The following is a 20,873-nucleotide window of genomic DNA, read 5'->3' on the forward strand; positions in this document are numbered from 1 at the left end:
ACCCTACATATCACCAAAAACTAGATTTTGCCACTGGCTATATTAGGAGTTACAAATAATTTGCTTGTTGGTTACCCGAAAAACTAACATAACTTGCAAAAAACAATGTGAAAATTACTTCATATTTGACCACCTCTTTCACTGTAATACTCATAGAGTTGCAAAACTATATGACAAGTGGTCATCATGTTATCGAAATTTAATTTCTTTATACTTTCTCTTGAAATTGGACTCTAATGAAAGGAAAGACATTTATCAGCATGCCATGTTATATAAGACTATTTGAAACCAAAGAACATTATATCCTTCATGTACTACGGTCACAAAGATCTGAAACATGAAAGAAAATGACAAATTTTCATAGTATTCATTATCAAATCTCCTTACAAACCTCGACACCTGCCATCTCTCGATGGAATCATGTTAAATAAACCTTCATAGACTTCACATCACTCTCAATTCCCCATACCCGATCATATAACATTAATCATTCATTCATCCATTAATAACATATAGCATTCATTCATCCATCCATTAATAACATATAACATTCATTCATTCATTAACATATTCACATTCAATCATTAACATATAACATTCATTCATTCTATTTTTACATATCATCAAAAATATGGTTGTCAAAAATATGATTACAATCACTTTTTTTCTTTTCTTTTTTGCAACTAAATAAAGAAGTGGAGTATCATTTTCTATATCATTTGTCCCCCTTCAGTTGTTCTACCCTCTGCACATAATCTTAATCTATGCCTAGTCATGTACTCACGACGTGGAGGCCGCTGCAAGGGGGGTTCTGTTGCAATAGCAAAGAAATGTTAAATTGATACATTTTATTATTATTGTTGCAAGTATCTCATTAATTAAAACAACATTAGAGTGGTCCTCTTTACCTGATGGTGCCACATCATGTTCTTGATCGTGTATAGCTTGATCATGCTCAACATGTTGATCACGCTCTACATCCTCTACAGTTGAAACATGAAAGGTTACATTAATTGCAGAGGGTAGAACATTAATACATCAATTGCAAGTAAATATATATGCTTAAAAGAACATTAGAGTGGTCCTCTTTACCTGATAGGGCCACATCATGTTCTTGATCTTGTCTAGCCTGATCATGCTCAACATGTTGATCACGCTCTACATGCTCTAAAGTCAAAAAACGAAAGGTTACATTAATTAATACACCAATTGCAATTAAAGATGTTTAATTGTATTAATCCATATTGCATTTTGTAGAGACATGAATACATCTAGTACCGGGATGCACATCATGACCTTCATTTCCAGGTTGTGTTCCACCCTCAACACGCTGCATTCCAATATCATGTGCAATATTATCATTGCTTGCCTGTTTAAAACAAATAGGCACATAATTACTTTATGGTGGAAATTAATATAAAATAGATTGCAAAAGTATTCAATATTAAATAAACTTCATTGAGTTGATTTACCTGCGTGTCAGATGCAGTGAAAGCTTTTGCTTGCCCAGATAAGAGTCTTAAGCGTTCAGCCACGACTCCATAGCCTTGTTGAAAGGCCATCCTTAGGTCCTCTTCTGTGGGCACTCTATTGAATTCAGAGCCCTGCATTTTTGCATAAGATCATGAATTTTGCATCTATGGTGTGATAAAACCAAAAGTGTTTGCAATTTATTATTTAGAAGCAATATTTCATTTATTGATACTTACAATTCGTGCGACTAAATTCATATAACCACCAAACCCAAGTTTGTGGTGCTCGCATTTTTCTAGTCTTGCCTTTGTTGCCTTCGATGTGTCGAGCATCCTATGAAAAGTTTGAAATACGTTAGATTATGTAAAAAGAAAGAGTAATCATTATATAATTACATTGTTGATAGTATCACATACCTTCCTTGGCCCGATGGTGTCTCTCCTTTTTTCTTTGCAGTCTTATCCTTTCCATCCAACACCAGGTCCTTCCACTCCCTCTCTGGAATCATGGGGGGGCGCTTGTACTTTGTGTTCTTCTCCAAATGTCTCCTATATCAGTGCCTCGCATCCTTCAGATAGCTACAGGCATTCTTAAGGACCTTGGTTCGGTTGAATGTGTTATTACCAAACAACAAAACTAAACGGTTAATGAGCTCATCTTTTAAATCTTGATTTTGGGCATTCCACCCTGTACGTATGGTGGGCCCGAAGATCTCCAATGTAATATCATTTAGATGTTTATAGAAAATGTCATTTCCTGCAAAAAGATCATGGATCATTAGTCTAAAAAGAGTGATCAATAACTAAATTTCAATTGGATTATATATAATAATAATTAAAACATTTTAAAGTACCTAGGACCTTCTCGTTCTTTATGGGAACAAAATCCTCGGTCACCACAAATGTGACCGGCAATGTTCCTGTACTAGTAATACGGGAAGATCCAGGAAATGCTACTATAATATCACCACTAATAGTGGCCTTTGCATCCCCAGGTACATGGCTTGACGCATGTTCTGGTATATGTTCACTGCCAGAGGGTGCACTATGCAATGCCTGCATGCTAAGTGTTGTCGACAGAAATGTCGACAATATAGGCACAAATGATGGTGTCGGATGATGTGATGTACGCGCAAGAACATTAGGATCGACACTTGTACCAAACCCTACTCTCCGAGTAGCACCTCCAGTACCCTGATCATGGCCAGCAGCATCATGAGGACGCAAAAAATCCTGTAAAAACAACACTTTTTTAGTTCATGACATAAAGGAGTACAAAATATAAAACCATGAATGAACTTGTGTTATAATTAAAGATCTTATGAAAACTTGCATGTTTCATGCTCTCTCAATCAATATTTTAACCTTTTCTCTTATCTCATCTGTTTGAGGCACTATAAATAACAATTGAAGGATTTCTTCATTGCATTTTTTTTGGGTCTTCCTTATCATTTCCAGAAGGTTTGCGGAATATGCGATGTCATTATCGCATAATAGTGGCTGCACCTCCCTATGGATGCTCCCCTCTAATGATGGTGTCTTTCCCCGATCATCCGACTGCGACAAGAATATTAAAAACATTATCGAAATTAACCCAATAAACTTACAAACAAAAACATAATAATAAAACATTGTGCTTGTATCTAATTTGTACAATTACAATGAGGTAAACCTGTCGGGTAGAAGCGATTGAAGATGCATCACTATATGTGCTATGGGCCGAAGTCTTCCCTTTACAGTCAATGTCCCGTTGTGACAAAAATTAAAAATAAAAAACATTACCAAATTGAAACCAATAGACTTACGACAAATATCATAATAATAATAATAAAATGGCATATTGGACTCATTAATTGGAGGTTAGGTAAAATGGTATATAGTATGTACCAACCCCACAGTAACTGTGTTTGTATCTATGCGATTCAAATTGTAATCGATTAGCAACAATTCCACTGCAATAATTGATTTTATCGCACATACGAATACACGGTTTCCCTCGCGCACCTCAAATATGCAATTGGGTTGCTTATTTGTTGACACAGGTCCTATACTGTTTATAAACCCTGAAATATTCCCTGATGCTTTTGGCCTTCCGTCAATGTACATAGCCACTCCTTTATTTTGATCCTTGTCTTTTAACTCTATATAATTTGTTGATAGTGCATACCTATGCACACTTCATGTATATCGAACCAACTACATCCAATCTTTGTAACTATAACAGGGTCCGACATACTCCATCAATTCAGTAACTTTGTCATAACAAACCTTTATGTTGTCCATGCAAAATAGGCCCAAACCATGTAATGGCGATGGTGTTATGTGATATATCGTCTTGTTGACACAAAAATCAATCTTTATTGGAGCAAGTTCCTTGCATACCCATTGTTTTTGTAGATGTTTGTACCTCAAGGGTACCTCAATGTCGCCTATGCTCTCATCATCATAAGAACATGACCCCCCTTTCAGCAAGAAAAAATTTCATGTGTTTACGAAATTTTCTTCTAATCTTTTGACCTCTAGTTGATCTCTCTCTTTTAGATCTACTACATGTCTCGCTTTCCTCTTCTCTTCTTGAATTTCCCTCGCTCAAGAAAGACGGATCTAAAAAATAACTATTTGCTGGTACAAGCACTCCATCGAATGAGATAAGGCAAACAAATACTCAGCACTTTCTCTTGTGACAAGAGAATCTTCTTAGGGCGATGTATGGTGTAGGAGTACCAAGAGCTCTTTGAGGCCATTCCCTGAATAAATAAGGTCATTCCATGTATTGGATCAAAGTTGTAAGGCCATCGTGCCATTTTTTGTCATCTCTAGGTCAACTAGATCCTGAATAGGTCAACATTGGTCAACGCCTCCAGAGGTGGCCAAAACTGATGAAATTGATGTAATTCATGGTTTTATGTCATATTTAGCATGTTTGAGGAGTCCTAGGTTGATAGGAGATCATTTAGTTGAAAATTGCAAAAGTTGTCAAAATTGCTCAAAACTTAAAAATGAGCAACTTTGCGATTTTGGTGCAGAAACTAGAATTTTATTTCCCAAATGACCAACTAATTAGAAAGTTAGTTAAAATAGTTGGTGAGGGTCTATAATGACTATATAAATCTGCTTTGGAACGAAGGTGTAAGTTGGTTTGTCGCTAATTGTTGCCCCAAACTACTGCTCTGTCTAATCCATTGTGTAGCCGTCATATGTACAATTGACTTTGGTTTGTTTTGGAGTCTGATGTGTCTTGAACCATCATTGGAAGCATATTACAACACACCCAAACTCCAAAAAATGGCTCCACAAAATCTTAATCCATTATTTCTAATATACTATTATTATTTCTAGTATACTATTATTATTTCTAATATACAATTACTATTATTTATAATATACGAATGTGTATTCAATACTAGCCCCTGCGAAAGGATAGTGCACATAGTATGGGACATGTGAGGAATGTTGACTCTGATAGCCTTAAATTCCGACGGTCGATGTTGAGATGGATTGCGGATGTTTCCTGTGTTAATGCATTTAAAGCCTTTAATTCCAACGACCGATGTTAATGCATTTAAAGCCTTGGGCTTGTTTGCAGTCGTCACTTTTGTTTTCTTGCTCAAAGCTACAAATATCAGGTGGTTTTGGTTAGTGCATAATGGAAGCGAATTTCACATTCTTGATTGACAAGAAATCGTTGTCATTTTCAGGCAAGATAACAGATAGGAGAATGAAAGGTCTTTTCCTTTACAAAGACCAGTGTTTGTATGAAGCAGTTAAAATGTTGCTTGGGGAAGATTTTGTCCATGTGAGTCACCGATATCAGACTAACATGGAAGTGTACTCTTTGATTGTTGCTTGGGGGTTGCAATTTGAGGAAGGGGTGGAGAAGTTGAGGAGGGCTCTGAGAACTTTGATTGATTCAAACTACCTGTTGAATTTGGATGATATATGTGAAAAAGCAATTCTGGGTGTGGGCATTAGGACCTCTGCAGGCGAGGATGTACTGGGTGCGCCATTACCTTTTTATCTGATGGCAAGAGGATGGCTTGAAGGCTCGTTGCAGGGACCTAGCTCGTCATGGGTGGGAAGCATTCAAAACCTTTGCTAAGTTGATGAGGTCAGAGGAGATTCTGCTAGCTTTGCACAAGGTGGCGAGAGCGGAGGTGGGTCGAGAACTACGACCAAGGCCGAGGACGGCACAAGCAATGAAGTCCCTCTCCGACTTCAACAATGATCCAGCGTAAAAGCCACTTATGGGATAATTGTTGTGCCTGGTTTGGATTCTAGTTTTCTTGGTCTAGCTCCTACTTTAATAAAATGTTGTTTCATGTCTTTGGTGTCTAGGACTTAGTCTCCAACTCTGTGAATTCGAGCAGGTGTCATGGACACAAATTTTGTATTGTCGGGTGTGTGGATATGGGGTTTTTTTTGTATGACATGGGGGTTTCTGCATCTAGTCTGAATAGGCGGTTTTATAGAAGTGTTTTTTGGGCGGTAGGGCTAACTAGTGGTTTTATGAGACCACTTTTCTCTGGTTCAAATGTACTGGTTTTCTTATTAAATAATATAAATACCAATTATCGATCCAAAAAAAAGCATATGTTATACCAGAAAAATTACTTCTCCTACAATAAAAAACTAATTAATAACAATATTGTAACAAATATGAGCTCAAAGATTTAAGACTTTTTCAAGATGGCAAGTTTGCTGAAAAGACAGAAGGAAGGGATATCTTCTCATGACCTCATGTAATGAAAAGGCAGAAGGACGGGATATCTTCTTTTTTTGAAGATGTAATGTTATTGTGTGTGCTTCAAGATCGAGCAAAGCAGTAGAGGTCTTTTTGATGCAGCTTAAACTTTTTGGATGATGTTTGTAGCTCAGTTATTATGACTAAAGCCCTAGGTGTAGTCGATAAATTATGGTTAGGCTTTGGGAGGTTTAGCACTTAGTTTTAAGGACTCATTTGTGGAATGTTTTGAATGTAATTTCTAAATGTGGGGAAAAAATCACTTAGTCATGGTCCCTTGGTTGATTTTCCCTTCCTGAGTGCCCTCGCCTCTTGCTTTCGCTTTCCTCCAGCCAAATGGTTCTCGCATAACTCATATAGATAATATAATTCTATCAAGAAATCAATATCAAATAGATAATATAATCGCATAACTCATACATTTCAATGTCATTGATCTTCTTCTTCATCCAACTCTGTCTCTATCATCCAATCCAGATTCGACATTGTAAGGATTGGTCATATCATCATCGTCGTCATTGATATCAGTTTCGATAATGTCATCATCCACACCGATGTCACCGATATCTAGTTGATCTCCCTCTTTTAGACCTACTACATGTCTCAATATCATCTCCCTCGTTTAGACCTACTACATTATGATACAAATAGCTTGGGAAAAGGGATGATGAAATGGTTAAGTATGGGAAATCATAGATATAGATATAACACCAAGGGAAGAACACTAGAACTAATTTTAGCACTATGGATTAATCCAAGACTCAAAATTCCACTAAGAGGCATCCCTTACCTCTTAAACTAATTCCATAGGAGGGTTTATCGGCCAATATAGTGCCATTGGTTAGCTTATCATGTGAACTTCCGCTATAAGTAGGATTACCATATACTTTCATAACATGCATGTGTGGTTTCAAAGAGGTTTATACGTTCTTGTGAATTTGTAAGAAAGCCATGTTTTGACTTTTCCAATAGGTGTTAGGGGTTAATTTGACTTGGTTTTAGCATTAGACTGACAAACATTGTGGTTTAGGTGTTCCTATTTTTTTGACAAAGTTTAGTCTTTCTCAAATAATAAGTTAACTCCCCTTGTTATGTCATCACCAAGCTTTTGTATTCAACTAGAAAAAGAAATTCTTCTCTAAGGCTCTTCTCAGTATTTTCTAAGTTGTCTACAAACATTGGATTGAGAAGAATGGTTTATTTGATCACTGTTGTTGAAGTTCATTAATGAAAGACGTGAATGATAAAACAATTAAATATGCATCAACTACTGAGTTTGCTTAATACATGAACATGAGTGCTAAATGTAGCGAAAAATGTGGCTCCCATGAGGGTCGAGCCCAGCATGGAGTAACAAAAGGAAACGAAATCTATCAATTCATTTCAGAAAGTCAAGGAAAAAAATACATTATACTCCTCGTTATATGAAATACTCAGTATCGACAAGACTCATGAAATGCTACAACGAAAAAGAATCTTTTGGAATAGCTAGTAACAACGCCATAGTAAGTATGACCTTATTTCGAAAGGGATACTTGTACAGAAAAGGAATTTCATATCGGCATATTATCACATTCAATATGCTGAAAATACAAATTTTAGTGTATTGTATTTATTCTACCAAATATAAAAGTACTTTGTCGAAAGCACATCCTACAACAAAGAGAAGATATATCGGGGTAAGTCATGCAGGTTATACCAACGATATAAGGTGTTTTTTCTTCCCACCAAATGTTTCTCGACAAAGTATTTCAAGTCTCTTAAACCCGAGGTTGCTTTACTGAAGCGGTATGTTATACCGAAAAGGGGAAAACGAGGTATCGGCAAGCATGAATGTGGTCTCACCAAAAACTTGTTTTCAATGTAACCATATCATTCGATGAAAGGTGAAAGCAATATACCGAAGATGCATCCTTTGACAAAACGAGACTATCGAGGGAACCATATAGACATTTTGCCGAAGTGTTCAAGTTTTGGTATAGTGATTCAGATTTACAACGTTATGAAGTCGGACGTTATGCCTTAACTACAAAGGTCTTACCGAAAAACTTGTTTCCGGAATAGCTAAACCTATCGGTAAAGGAGCATGAGTACTAGATCGAAGGTTATATCTACGTCGAAATGTCCGAGAAATGGAAGGATGCTACACCGAAACATTGTGTAATTCAAGAAAGGTAAAGATGACAAAGAAGGAAAGTAGGGCTTTGGCGATAGGAACACATACACTAAAAAACCTAAGTGACTGAATAACGAAGCCCATTATTTTCCGACATTAATAAACGTCAAGTTGATAGCTTGTCACACGAATTCGAATTTAGGGCGATAAAGGATCGTTCTACAACTACATTTTAAGGCAACGATTCGTAGAGTTAAAGCATATACTTTGCACTCATCACATCATTGTGGAGGAATTCAAGTAGCAGAAGCTAACACGATCGAAGAACGAGGAACTAAGAGAGATTAGCTACAGAGATTTCATAACAAGTGAGTGCCTAATCTCCTAAGAATTCTTTCAGTTTCAATTAGTTGGTACTAATTAGAATGGAAGGCACATCTAAGAAACCTAGGGCTAAGAAACAAATGGAAAAGTTCATAGAGCCACGTAATCCTCCTGAACCTAAACCTAAAAAACAGAGGAAGCAGGGACAACATTTGAACGGAGACCTGATCGAACAATTTCCTGATTTTGGTCAAAAATACAAAATGTCCTCCCAATTCAAATTGCTAGGAGATAAACATAATAGGCCAGAGCCACTATGCAACCCGTGTGAATTCAACATAGGGAAATTGGTCGTATCGAATGTCTTTGTGAATGTTGATTTGATGATATCATTGGCCAAGAATTATAGGCCTGAAGACAAAACAATTTATGATGCTACCGGACAGCCATTGTTGCCGATAACCAGGGATTTCATGTCGAGAGTGTTTGACCTAGATATAACCCTTAATGAGCATATCGACCCCACCCTCTTGGCCAATGAATATGTAAGACTTAAGGAGATATACAAACGATGGATGTTGCGAATACACAAGCGAATGGATGGAAGCAGTCTCAGAGTGTTCAGAGAAGATGAGGAACCTCCACATGATGTCGATTTGTTTCATCAGAATTTCAAATTCACCTATTATTCAATATGCCAGATCATGGGAATTGAGGTGGGTGTATTGATGGAGGTGGCACCTATGGTATTAACTGTTTATGCATAGACACATGATGCTTAACCATTCGATTATGTAACCTTAATGGTGGATCAAATCAACCATGGCTTGGAGAGGATAAAAAATGATTCCAGTGATATCCATTTTAAACATTATTTTGTGCTAAAGCATATCTCGTTGTATGTTGGTCAAACAGATATGTGGAGTGACAGTATGAGAGTGAACAAATATGATAGGGAGGGTATCAGGAAACCAGCACAAATGTGGACAATAATATGGGATCAGAGGAGCCAGCGGCCCCAATATTTATGCTTTGAAGAAGATTTCGTTAAGCCTATGTGTCAACTCCTTGGCTACCCCTGCAATTACACTTTAACTCTAGCGATACAAAAGTTCCTCGAACCAAAAGATAATGATGATCGATAGTTAGTGAATCATAATTGGGGGGACTTGTTGCTTTGAAGAGCTACACCAAGATCAGAATATATGGGTTTGAGGGTGGTCCCTTGCTACTTTCAAAAACAATACCAAATAGGGTTGCATATTTAGAAATCATGATGCAGTTACCGGAAGCAAATAACTTACATTTGGAGAGACATGGGAAGCAGTCCAAATTAGCTGGCTATTTGTGTTTTGAGAGTTTTACTATTTTTTCTATAAAAGGATACGAATGTATTAAAGATAAACTGGCCTATTATGGCCTAAGCCATGATGTACCAAAGGTCAATTATGATCCTAAAGGTTTTATTAATTCTGCAAAACAGTCACAAAAGCTAGGCCCATACAAACATGCGCCACTAGAAGAGGAGGATTTGATCTGAAACCTGGAGGAAGCACAGGCTACTGAGAAGCTAGAAGCTTATGAAAAAATTAGTAGGGCTGAGGATTGGAAAAGGGGCAGAAACTTGCCAATGTTGGACAAATATTCAGAAATTCAAGATCCCATTGCTCGTGCAAACATCAAAATTGCTCATCTAAATGAAATAATTGAAGGTGTCCCAATGAGCATTATAAGCGGGGAAGCAAGAAGGCCTATAGGAAGAGGCATACAAATTATGACACCTCTTGCTCAGTTGTCCCCTCAACCTGCCCCTGTGATACTTAATGATACAGAAGATGACCAAGAATATGACTTGCAACAAGAGTTAAGAAGAAAGGAAGCTCAACCTGATGATAAGGACACATGGTCACTTGCGAGTGAGAGGTTCGTCTCTGATGATGAGTTTATCCATTCACGTTAGTTTGAAGCTTTCTTGTAACAAATATTGAGGAAAATTAATTAGGCAACAGGCTGGTAATGTGACTGCTGACAGTGAAATTGCTACAATGACTCCAGTCAAAGGCAAACAGCTTTTACAAGAAGTTGATGTACTCACTGTACCTAGATGGAATATAAATTTTGCTCTTCTTTTTTATAGCTTTATGGAAAATCACAAAATGTTTGGGCATCTTATGGTTCAAAGAGTGGGAGAAACGAATCCCTTGGAAACGGCTGATATTAATGTCAATGTGGCAGAATTTACAAAAGCTCAAATGAGACATGTTGTAAAGGAGAGGAATGCTTACAAGTCAAAGTATGAGACAGCCGAGTGATGCAGGAGCATCCCCGGTTCACAGCAATCTTGCATCAACCAAAAACAATTTTTTTTGTTTTGTTTTATGTTAGCAGTTTCAATTATCCTTTCTGTATATCCCGATTTTGGCTCACCGAATCTTGTGGAGTTGGGTTCTACTTGAAGACTTGATCATCTTTCTTGCTTTCGGACCACATCGGATTTGGATCACTTTCCGGCAAGATATCGCTACCGGTTTTTGTGACAGTTTCTTGTTACCGGTTGCCTGAGACTTATTTTGGTGATCTACCAGAACCCATTCTGAAGCTTGCAGAGCCTTCAGCATTGATTTCGATGTTCCTTGGCGTCTGGCCGACCTTTTCCCGCGATCTACGTTTCATCATTTGGATTTTCCAGAGGAATCTCTTAGCAGAGGCCGACCTTGTTTATTTTGCACGTTAGGTCTTGTTCTTCGGGTGTTGATCCCTTTTTGGGTCGACTGGATCCTTTGGATCGATATATATATTTGTAATCATGTTTTAGAATGCAAGTACTTAGAATCAATCAAAGTATCACATAGATAGATTGTGCCTAGAAGATAGATCTTTCGATTCAAGGTCCCGATTGTGACCTATTCTACCAGGCATGTGCGTCGATATGTTGTAACCCGGTTGTTACCGGTTGGATGTAATCAAATTTCATGCAATAAAACTATATGTTCTACATTGCCTCTGTCATCTTTGTGAGTTTCTGTTGTGTTTACTCTTGTTGACCGGACCAGATTGATCTCGTTAAGATCCCTCCTCATCGATGACTGCTTCACCGAGGAACGAATCCAACAATTGGAAAAGCAATTGAGATTAATGACTAATAGGGAGGACTTTTCTTATGAACGTGAACGGCAAGTTACTGAAGCCCTCCAAGACACCAACTATCAGAGATATCAGTCTGAGAAATTGCAAAAGAAATTGGAAAAGAAAGAAGTGCAAGGAAAAAGAATATTTATGATATGATGGCAGGGTCAATTACCCATAAATTCAATAAGATGAAGAAATACACACATGGCTATTGGAAAACCTATGTGGGTACCTATAGGGCATTGCAAGAACACACTCAGTTAACAGGAAGGATTGTAGAAATAATGAACAGAGAACAGGATCCAGAGTCATCAAAGTTGCCAAGGGATATGAGAAGGATGTGGTCTAAGCACATAGAGTATAAGGAGGAGTTGCAGAATGACCTAAAAAGGCTGGATACGGAGGATACTGAAAGTCTTCCTTCATTGCTCGGCGAAGTTGGCACACTTATGTCCTAGGATGAGTGGAGAAACTTACTGTCATAGGAGCACCCGCGGGCATTGGATGCAATCAATGATGAGGATCACATCTTGGATAAGGCAAAGATAATCTTGAGTAGATTATACAGAAAGGAGTATGTTATGAGACACTTTGTCTCAAACATAACAACATACAAGGATCAAGAATACACAAATCATTTAGGGGCTCTTAATCTTTTCCTTTTACACAGTTAAGTACTTGTTTGATAAGTTACGATATGTAACTAATTTATTTACTATTCCCAAAAGACATGTTGTTATATTTGTGTTGGAACTATCCTTATAAAAGGAAGATCATTTCAATGTCATGAGGGATCATCAAGACTTTCAGTTTTAAAAAGACATTAAGAATTTTAATACTTTTTATATGCAATTATGATGCAAGTAATATAAAATCAGTTATCTTTATGCTTATATGTTGTATTCAGTTTACTGTGGGTTACTTTCGAAACTCCTATTTTGATACTGTGAAGATTGAACTGTGAAGATTGAAGGTTGCAATAAAAGTTCTTTCCATGTATTGTTATTGTCTTGTTATTTTCATTTCATGAACAAGGAGGTATACATTCTTGGATAAGTTATTGTGTGCTTGATTAAATTCGCCATATAGTGCTTGTCATAATAAGACTAATTGGTGTAGGAAGATCAACAGTTGATAGTTAAGTGATAACTGTCTAGTAAGGAGACAGAAAGAAAGGAAGCTTCATAAGACTTTGTGCCCAATTAAGAGAAAGACACTGGTATGTATTGCATGTCCAGCATTGCGATTTAAAGCATAATTCTATTTTTAAATTCACAAAGTATAAGTTAAGATTTCATTTTAAGTTTCAATTTTGCAAAGTAGGAGTAGAAGATATAAGATTTAAGTCATTCTTATTTCCATGCCATTTGGAAGTGACTTAAGATAAGAATACTGTAATATATTTTGCCTAAGTATTACCAGCTAATTGTATTATATAGGAGGGGAGTTGGTAATAAGGTACACCTGCCTTGGTTTGGTAGGGCCAAAAGTAAAAGGAAGATACGTCAAATTGATCACTCCACTAGTTGGCTAAAATCAATTGTTGATCTAATTATAGGGAGTAGCATATCCTTAGGGATCATCAAACTAGTGATTTTAAGCTCCAACATAAGGTATGTTCCATAAATAAAATATACATCATGAATTAATTATGTAATGGCATAAAAATTAAAAACATCATGAATTAATTATTTAACCATATAAGTCAAATATAATTCTACCAAAAATCAATATCAAATAGATAATATAATCTCATAACTCATACATTTCAATGTCAATGATCTTCTTCTTCATCCAACTCTTTGTCTATATCATCTAATCCAGATTTGAAATTGTAAGGATTGGTCATATCCTCATCATTGTCATTGATATCAGTTTCGATAATGTCATCATCCACACGGATATCATCTTCATGAACATTAACTCCTACATCATCATGATCTAGTTCCTCTTCCTCGAGATCTTCGTCAGGCACATCATCAACTAATTGTTAATCCTAATCTTCATCTACATCATCTTCTAGTACTTCATGTCCCAAAATGTAAAACCATCTGCAGGCATTCGAAGAAGGCATCTCCACTTCTATTTTGTGCATGGTAATCCATAAATTGCGCTAAGGTTTCACACCTAAATAATCATTGCATGTGAGGAATAATGAGAATATAACAAAGAACCTTGCGAGGCACCTTTTTTGTTAGTTGATCTGATCGATATCTACTGATATGACATTTCAGGCATTCTATTGCAAATTCATGTTGTTTATGATATATAATATGATCATTGGGACATGCATTTATTGCTTGATACTCCATTCCAATATCTTTCATAATGGCAGATAAAGCTCGATATGAGCGAGGTAAAATATTTGATGGTGGTAACAAAAATTCACCTATCAATCTACAACAAAAAATAATAATTTGTTAATATATATAACATTAATGGTACATATTTCATCATTTATTTACTAGTGATGAACTAACAACAAAAATAGATGAAAAAAGATAACATATATGACATACCTTAACATTTGTGAGATTGCTATGTTGGATAAACCATTCATAACTTTCAAGTTCAACACCAACAAAACAGCAAAGAGAAGAGTTGTTTGGGAGCCCTCATAAAGGAGCTTGTATGCCTTCTCAAGTTCAGGTAAATCATGAACATCATCAAAGTCATCTTCATCATCATGATCAGCCGCACCACTAAATGTGTCATGGATAAATGTATTTGTACCATCATCTTCAACTGTGTTTTCTAGCGTATGATCATCTTCTTCCATAAGATCATTAACTTCATCTTAGATATTCACAACACCATGTTCCTCCGCTTGCAAAACCACATTCTCTAGGCCGTGATAATCCATATCGTGTGCCCTAGGGCACCCCACCTTTATAATAATGATCGACACAACTAAACCATGAACATGACCAAGTGATTTTTTGTATACATACAAAATGTTAAAACGATATAAACATTTGCAAATTCAATCAATATAATGACATATAATGAACATCTTACCAATGGACAATAATCATGCCCCCCTTTAACGTGACCATGTTGCCTACAATGTTTTTCAGTTGTTGTGATTAAAAGTCTTCTCGTCTTTAAGCCCTTACAATTATTACAAGGACAATAACATTTCCCATCACCCTTTCTTTTCAATCTAGCCCACAATCTAGCAATTGTCTCTTCATTTTGTTCTGAAATAATATTATCTGACATGATTCTTCTTTACCAAGCTCACAAGTATATGCAAATTTGATTACAATGGATCAAGTTAAAGAGTCAGCCATAGGAGTGCATACATTTAATTTGATAGAAGGTAAAAGACCCTCAAAGGTCAAAATCCCCTAATAAGAGTCCAGAATCCCTTCCACGGTTAGTTATAAATGTTTTTTGACAAGCATTAGCCACAGCGGGTCGCAATTATAGATAAATTAACGAAATCAATTTTATTTTATCAAAAAACATTCGTTAATACCTCGACGAATGCTAACCATATACCCATCGGCCCACAAATTAAGGTGGCACTGAACATATACCCGTCAGCCCACAAATTTAAGAAAATGTTGAAATAGCGACGAAAATCATGGAGCGTTGCAAGTTTGACGAACATTGGGCAAAAACGAAAAAAAAAAATTAAATTTCGCATAGGCACCCGACGATACAAATAATTATTGGACTTTTGTTGGAAAGTTCTGTCGGATTTTGCAGTCAAACGAGTTAATGAGCCTACAAGAGTTAGAATTGCTCGATGAAAAAAGACAAAGTGCACTAAACCACTTGCAAGGATATCATAATAGACTAAGAAGGAGCTACAATAAGAGAGCAAGGGTAAGGTTCTTTGAAGTTAGAGACCTAATCCTAAAAGAAAACAAAGAAATCTGGTAGAGCAAGAAAGACCAAACAAGATTGAACCTAGCTGGTTGGGCCCATATGTGATAACCAAGGTCGTTGCCAATGGGGCATATTATTTGACAGCAATGGAGGGAGATTCACTCTTTGAACCCATTAACAACATGCATCTCAAAAAGTACTATGTCTAGTGGTTGGGTAGTTTAAGTTTATTTGCATTATCTCAGCATTGCATTGCATATAGTTTCTTTCAAAGTTGTACCGCATTTACATTTCCATCGCATTGCATATAGTGGATTTAGAATTGCATCGCATTTGCATTTGCATCAATAAAACGTTTAAGCATGCAATTGTGTGAATAAGTCACTTGTTTGCATTCGAGCAAGTCAAGGTTCATCTCATTTCTTAGATATTCATCCATAAAGTCTTCGAGACCCAAGGTTGGTTACCTTTAGTATCATTTCGTGATTATGATTTGTCCTTGGTTGGGTAGAGAGCTCATTGTTGTTCTTGTTACCGAAATCTATCAATTGCAATATCTTTTACACATTAAATCATTTGCTCTATCTCATTATAGATACCTGATTGATAGTTTGGCTAGTGAAAAATCTAAAATCCTAATTCAACGCCACTATAATTATCACACCCATGTAAGTTTCATTACTTACAAGCTAATGCAATGACGAAATTAAAAATGTGTAACAATGTATCAAATATCAAAGCAATAATAATGAGCAATAAAAAGAAATATCAAGCAAAGGATCGCATTGAATATCAAAGGCTTGGCTATGGGAACATACGAGTAACTCCATCGAGGCTATGAACACTCGCTAGCAATGGAGCAATGTTTGAGAGATTACAGTGATAACCTCATCGAGGCTATAGACGTTTATTGGCAGTGAGGCTCTATCCAGGATGTTTTTGGAGTTAGGATAACTCACGTAGCTAGTCACGTAAGATTCTAAGGGTCGCTAATGGTCACAAGTGTTTGAAAGAATTCAAACGCACATATTGTTGGTTCCCAAACCACCAGTCCCCGAGTCCTAGAGGAATTGCCACTAATTCATAATTGCCACTAATTCATCGACAGACTCGGGGAAGGATTTGGCCAACGAACGAGATTCGATCACAAGACTGAGATCTCCTGCACTTTTGGTTCTGCAAGACCAAGGCGGGTGAACCTAAGCAATGTCCTAAAACTTTCAGCTTCAAAACACTCTTGACATTACATGTTACAGCAAATCATCTCAATGAAAGATATTAAGGAAGATGGATAAACTCTTGGTTATGGCTTTAACCTTAGTTTGTAAGCATCTAAGCACTCATTGAGGAAGGGGGTTTCTACACTAATCCTATTCCTAATGCAGAAAGGAAATGCGGAAAGTAAAAAGATTGATTATGAAACGGGTTCTGAAAACTGTAAACAACCCCATGATTAGTGCCTTGTATGGGCAGCAGAGTCTATTCTCAGTATGCAACCTTACACCTAAGTAGCTTGAACTGTAACCACATAGATCTCAGCATTAATGCATTGACATTAACACCCATTAGCTTGGTCCTTCCTGCAATCATACTTAAAGATCCTATATGCAAAAAAATATTCCATCATTCCACTCAAGCATCTTAGTCTCTTCCTTGAAGAGAAGCAAAAGTAAAACACACACCAGACTTGTTGGGACAAAGTAAGTAATCCTTGATTATTTACTTCATAAAAGATGATATTACATATTAGAGACAACAATAAGAAAGACCAATATTCATAATATGTTTGTCTGGTTACAACTACTCAGACCATAAAACAACTACAAACTAAAAAATGACACTAACTGTCATGAAAATCTTGCACACTTGCATGGAAGCCCTGCTTCCAGGAAAAGTTACATTCAGAATCCTTTTTTTTTCTGAGAAGAGAAGAGAAAGATATACTCAAGAAGAGAAAAACCTAATAGAAACCCTAAAGGAATCTCAAAAAGAGGCCTCTCTTCTTCTTGAAATCTGCAACTTTGAAAATCTGCTCCCCTTCTTTCAAAATTTGCACATTTTACCCACTTGCCAAAGTTTGCTAAAATTAGCTCCTGCCCACCTCTGATTCAAAAAAGTTGAAAAATTTAAAAATTTCATCTCATGGTTGCTTGCCAGTTTCGAAATTTGCTCACTGCTCAAAATTTGTTATTTTTGATCCATTGTCGCACTTGTCATCAAGAATTCAATCTGTTGAACACAACATCCCACTGAGAGGGGGGGGCGATTAGTGGTTTCCAAACTTTACCCTTTTAAACCTAAGGTGTATGTACCAATTAGCAGATCTAACATAAAACAAACATACCAGTTAGATGGGAGGATGACACAAATGCAACCACACACAAAAGGAACATCACATAACACTGGATGTACAAGGAAGATCCAACATGGGAAAAACCTCGGTGAGAAATGATGTTGGAGTCTACTGCTCCAATCCAGCCTCACAATAAACACACTGGTTACAACATTTAGGGTACCAACCCAAGGAGCACCACCCCTGCTTTAGGGCACCAACCCCTATTTTTAGGGCACCAACCCCTGCACCGAGCTCCAACTCAATGATTACAATATCATATATTAAAACAAAAGTAATATCCTTGTTACAAATGAGCTTCGTAACTCTCACACATGACTCTCCACCGATTTACCTCTATACAACTCTCTGTCAGTTCTCTGCTCGTCGTCTCTTTGTTGCAACCTTATCGGTTCAGCCTCTGCTTCTTCTCTGTCGGTACTCTGCTCTCTACTCACTACTCTCTGATCACTATTGGTTCTTCATAGATCCTCATTATGCTCTTCTCTTCTTTGCCTCCTCTTTGTCAGTTCAATCACCACCGATGCACTCCACTATCAAGCTCAATAATCGTCTACCGGTTACCTTACCCTGTCGGTTGAACTCTTCTAATCGGTTCTCACTCCCACACTCAGTCTCCTCTGTGATTGTCGATGGTACTTGACTGATTAACTTTCTGGTTTCACTCCCCTCACCGACTTTACTCTCTCATGCAACAGCAACAGATCAGGTCTTCAATCTGCACATTTATACTATGTCATCCCGCCAAAACTACATTCAAACTTCTGGCGTGCTAGGGTTCCTTCATCAACCTCGAGGCAAACCAAATCCAAACAGATCTCCTTGCAGAGATCGACCACCTGCAACTGATCACTTATCACCGCCAATCACGCTACGTCCAAAACACATTTGCTATATTTTGCAAACACGACACCTGCATTTGTCAAAAACCTATGAAGCGATCATGCAGATAGCTTCACCTACCCTGATCAGCACCTGGACAAACTGCCTTGATCATGAAGCCACCAAATCATATTTTTGTCCTCTGATCAGTCTCGAGTCGCACCCTTCTGCTCTCGAACCATGATTCACGCTATCAACATTAATGTCGACCAGTCACTACCTACCTCACCGACAACACTTCACCGACCACAGCATGCATGACACTCGTCACCTATGTGTCATCTTTGTCGGCATCCACCTCTGTTAAGTCTTTCGTGTCAGTCCAGACAAGATCACTGACAAACCACACAACCAGGTCATCCCTATCAATTCTCTAACCCTATCAGTTATACCCTAACCAATCTGCCTTCACACCTGCACTTTGTTGCTTTTTCGGTGGAACACCCTTACCGGTTATCACACTTGCCAAGCCACCTCATGCACATCTTCCACATATGGGAACCTTTCACTTTTGCACCTTGTTAGCTTTACCGGTGGACATACTTACCGGTAACCACCTTGATGACACCATGTCATCAACCTTCAACAATCTCCATTTGTATGCATCTGTGGCAACACCTTTCTCCATCTTCGATCTGGTTGCACTCTCTATCTGCAACTGCTTCAACTTTGCCTTCTTCATCAATAGACCGGTTCTCCTACCAACTGGTTTGTCAAAGTGACAAATCTATCCTTCCTTCTCTATACCGGCAACTCATCATGTCAACCCTTGTTGATCTGGTGCACATCTCTGATTTCATGCACTTGGGGCAACTTAGTGTTTCACTGGTCCATCCGGTGAGAGCCTTCAACCTAGTTGTCATCTACTTTTTTGTCTTATCTCAAAGGACTAAGATGCATTCCATGCATAATGAGAGATAAGCTCCACTTATTGGCGAGAGTGGATCCTTGTCATCTCATTCTACATCTGTCATTGCATTAACATGCCTTACCTGACATTGAGCATATACATCTTCAATTAGGCACATGTGATTTGGTTGGGCACATTCATTGTCAATCTTCTCATCATCTGGTGACTGCATCTTTATCTGGCGGGAGTCATGTTGTTTCACATCCAAACATCCAACAGCATAGCGGTTGACACTTCTGCATTAGCTCACCCTGCTTGCTCACTTGTCAGTTGGCAACAATGCACTGTCAACATGTCACTTACCGGTTGTTATCCAATACCGGTCTCCAATCCTTGTGTCTTCAACACAAGCCAACACTGACTTGTGTACTGGTGTCTCCAATGATCATTATGCTAGATGACATCAATGACACCATTTCTAGTATGCATTAATGACAACACTGCTCATCAATCTCCCATACCGGTTGCCATCCTATACTGGTTGACATCAACGACAACACAATGCCAACACACTTTTCCATCTGTTCTCAAAACTGAAAAATCCCCTTTTGGTGAAAGTCAAAATCTGACTTTTACCGCACCTTCCATCTGATCAAAAGTAGCAAAATCTTAATTTGACTGAAAATGAAATATCAGTGTCTTTAACTGCACTTTCCTATTCATAAATATTTTGTACTCCTGTTTGGAGATTTCATATTAGAAATCTACCCGAGTAAAAACCAATTCACCCTGCATCTGATTTGAAAAATATTCACCTTCTCTGAAAATGGTTCCCTTTGCTGAAAGTGACAGATGATTTACATTTTACACTATGCACAATCATTCAAAAGTAAAGAATAACCCCCTTAACTGAAAGTGCTTTCTCACTGGCCCCTCTGTTGGTTTCTTCAGTAGAAATATTCTCATAAGTGAAAATATCCACTTTACCAATATTACTCTTCACTTGCATCCTTACCCTTGACCTTTGAGGATTGACGACCCTCTGCGCACAATCTATCTCTGGGTAAGAATAGTATCCTACGAGTACAATTTTCATATTCTACAGTGTGCAATCGGATCAAGGATATATAATCTGGAAGAATAGCAGACACTACTTCCATATCGTCATT

At 37.5% G+C, this 20,873-nt stretch overlaps 2 protein-coding genes across 5 annotated transcripts in view; both read right to left on the reverse strand.

The window, feature by feature from the left end:
• Positions 1–446: 446 nt before the first annotated feature.
• Positions 447–1,981, reverse strand: LOC131049462 (uncharacterized). Of its 2 annotated transcripts, none has more exons than XM_057983518.2 (7): positions 1,890–1,981; positions 1,710–1,806; positions 1,473–1,604; positions 1,279–1,369; positions 1,093–1,167; positions 909–983; positions 447–811 (listed from the first exon to the last, which is right to left on the reverse strand). In XM_057983518.2, exons 1-7 carry the CDS (start codon positions 1,979–1,981, stop codon positions 711–713), a joined length of 663 nt encoding a protein of 220 aa, XP_057839501.2. In that variant the 3' UTR covers positions 447–710. The 2 variants fall into 2 exon arrangements, with proteins under 2 accessions (XP_057839501.2, XP_057839502.2); XM_057983519.2 differs by having other exon boundaries at positions 511–811; positions 1,297–1,369.
• Positions 1,982–2,026: 45 nt separating this feature from the next.
• LOC131049460 (pre-mRNA-processing protein 40A) overlaps positions 2,027–20,873 on the reverse strand; it is a 41,636-nt gene continuing 22,789 nt past the window's right edge. For 2 of the 3 annotated variants that reach the window (XM_059214289.1, XM_057983515.2), the window contains 3 exons: positions 2,838–3,029; positions 2,327–2,705; positions 2,027–2,229 (listed from right to left, as the gene is read on the reverse strand). In XM_059214289.1, coding sequence (XP_059070272.1) covers positions 2,027–2,229; positions 2,327–2,705; positions 2,838–3,029 — 774 coding nt within the window. The remainder of the gene's footprint in view (positions 2,230–2,326; positions 2,706–2,837; positions 3,030–20,873) is intronic. The other variant, XM_057983517.2, reaches the window with a different exon arrangement.

The sequence above is a fragment of the Cryptomeria japonica genome, chromosome 11 (genome assembly GCF_030272615.1).
Source record: "Cryptomeria japonica chromosome 11, Sugi_1.0, whole genome shotgun sequence".
NCBI classification, from domain to species: Eukaryota; Viridiplantae; Streptophyta; class Pinopsida; order Cupressales; family Cupressaceae; genus Cryptomeria; species Cryptomeria japonica.